The sequence below is a fragment of the Crocuta crocuta genome, unplaced genomic scaffold, assembly GCF_008692635.1.
Source record: "Crocuta crocuta isolate KB4526 unplaced genomic scaffold, BGI_CrCroc_1.0 scaffold610, whole genome shotgun sequence".
Lineage (NCBI taxonomy): Eukaryota > Metazoa > Chordata > Mammalia > Carnivora > Hyaenidae > Crocuta > Crocuta crocuta.
Genome location: NW_027527456.1, coordinates 424,390 through 426,211, shown reverse-complemented (window position 1 = coordinate 426,211; position 1,822 = coordinate 424,390). Strand labels below are relative to the sequence as shown.

General features: G+C 61.7%; 1 protein-coding gene across 1 annotated transcript in view; it reads left to right on the top strand.

Annotated features, from left to right (window-relative positions):
• The window catches only part of USP11 (ubiquitin specific peptidase 11), a 29,417-nt gene that overhangs the window by 12,213 nt on the left and 15,382 nt on the right, over positions 1-1,822 (top strand). The window contains 2 exon segments of the mRNA XM_077762879.1: positions 75-187; positions 791-1,029. Coding sequence (XP_077619005.1) covers positions 75-187; positions 791-1,029 — 352 coding nt within the window.

Here is a 1,822-nt window from a genome sequence, read left to right as displayed (position 1 = left end):
TCCGCGCCCTTAGCCACGGGGCACACGTCTCCCACCGCCCGTCCTGTTCACCTGCCGTGCGCCCCCTGGCCTAGGGCTACGTGAAGCATGACTGCGTCGGGTACGTGCTGAAGAAGGCGCCGGTGCGGCTGCAGGAGTGCATTGAGCTCTTCACCACCGTGGAGACCCTGGAGAAGGAGAATCCCTGGTGAGGGGCCGGACGAGGGGGTCTCNGGCCTTAGAGTAAATGCTGAGAGCGAGGACTTTTAATCTTAAGGTTGCACCGAGTGTCCTCACTGGCCATGCTGGTGTGGGGGGTGCAGGGGGCGCTCAGTAGATCCTTGCAGAGTAAGCGCACGAGACGTGAAGGGACGGCCAGAAAGATGAAGGTGGCCTCAGACATTAGGGCAGCATCTTGGTGGAGCAGGAAGGGAACAGACATACAAAGTAGTGCCCAAAGGACTCGGCAGCAGGTGGTCAGTAAGCACCTGGCGAGCCAGCGAATGGGGGACACGGAGAAGTTAGAGGGACAGAGGCAGGCCCTAGAATGACACGAACGGCTCACGGACCAGAAACCAAACGAAAGGCCATGCTAGCGGAAAAGCCCGACGGTAGCTGACGAATGACAGGATTTTAACATGTGCAGAGGGCGGGCTGGAGCGACGGGCGGGCCGGAAGGAAGGGCCGGGCAGCATCTCTGTGGAGCAGACGTGGTCTGTGGGGGCCTCGCGGTACAAAGGAGCGCGCCGTGGCTGCTCCTGGGGCGCGTATCTGCGCGCGGGTGCGGACTGGTGCCCTTGTGTCTCCGTAGGTACTGTCCCACCTGCAAGCAGCACCAGCTGGCCACCAAGAAGCTGGACCTGTGGATGCTGCCTGAGACACTCATTATCCACCTGAAGCGCTTCTCCTACACCAAGTTCTCCCGCGAGAAGCTGGATACCCTTGTGGAGTTTCCCATCCGGTCTGGGCCGGGGCCTTGGATGGGCAGGACGGGCNTTGTGGCCGCCGTTCTCCTGTGCCGCTCTGTTGCTCTCGCCCGGGGAAGAAGAGGTTGTGTCTCTCCCCGGCAGTGTGTCCCCCGCCTGCGTTTGCCCCGTAGAGCATTGACTTTCCCTCGTTCTCTCTATTTATGGTTGTCCCCTTCCCTCCGTCCTCAGCCTGGGGTGTTTAAGGGGGGAGGGGGGAGGTGCGCCTGAACACAGAGTGTATTTTCTTACCGAGGCCCTGTACCTTCCGCTGTGTATATATAAAGTGCCAGTGCGTCTGTGGCTGCGTGCTCTTCTTGCCGTGCACCGAGCGCCGGCTGGGGGGTCTGCGTGCTCGCTGGGGGACGGGGCCATGAGGAGTGACGCTCTGAGTGCCTGTCGCGTGCCACCTTGGGGGCATTTTCAGCACCTTCCAACGCCACACACGGTTCCCGGCACCAACCTCGCGTGCTCGGTGTTTTCCAAGGCGATTTACACACTGACTNAGGAATTGCTCAGGTTCTGCCAGGAGCTGGGTACACGTGGTTACGTACACTGGGGTGGCTCCCTGGAGGGGGTGTTTGACCTCTCTGGGCTCCAGACAAATGTTTGTGCCGGCCCTCCGGCCGATATGGGAAAGGCGCACCTAGAACACACAGGCATCCGGGTGGACGAGTGTGTGGTTTCTGGACACACAGATACTGACCAGACCACAGAGGCACCCAGCAGTGTCCTCCAAGAACCACAGGGGTGGCACACCCGACCCAGACCAGCCAACCCGGCAAGACAAATGTGTCCGGTCTCTGTCGTCCCTCCCCTCGGCCTCCCCGCGTCCTGCCGTGACCGCGGCTCCCCCACCAGGCAGGGGCCCTCCAGCC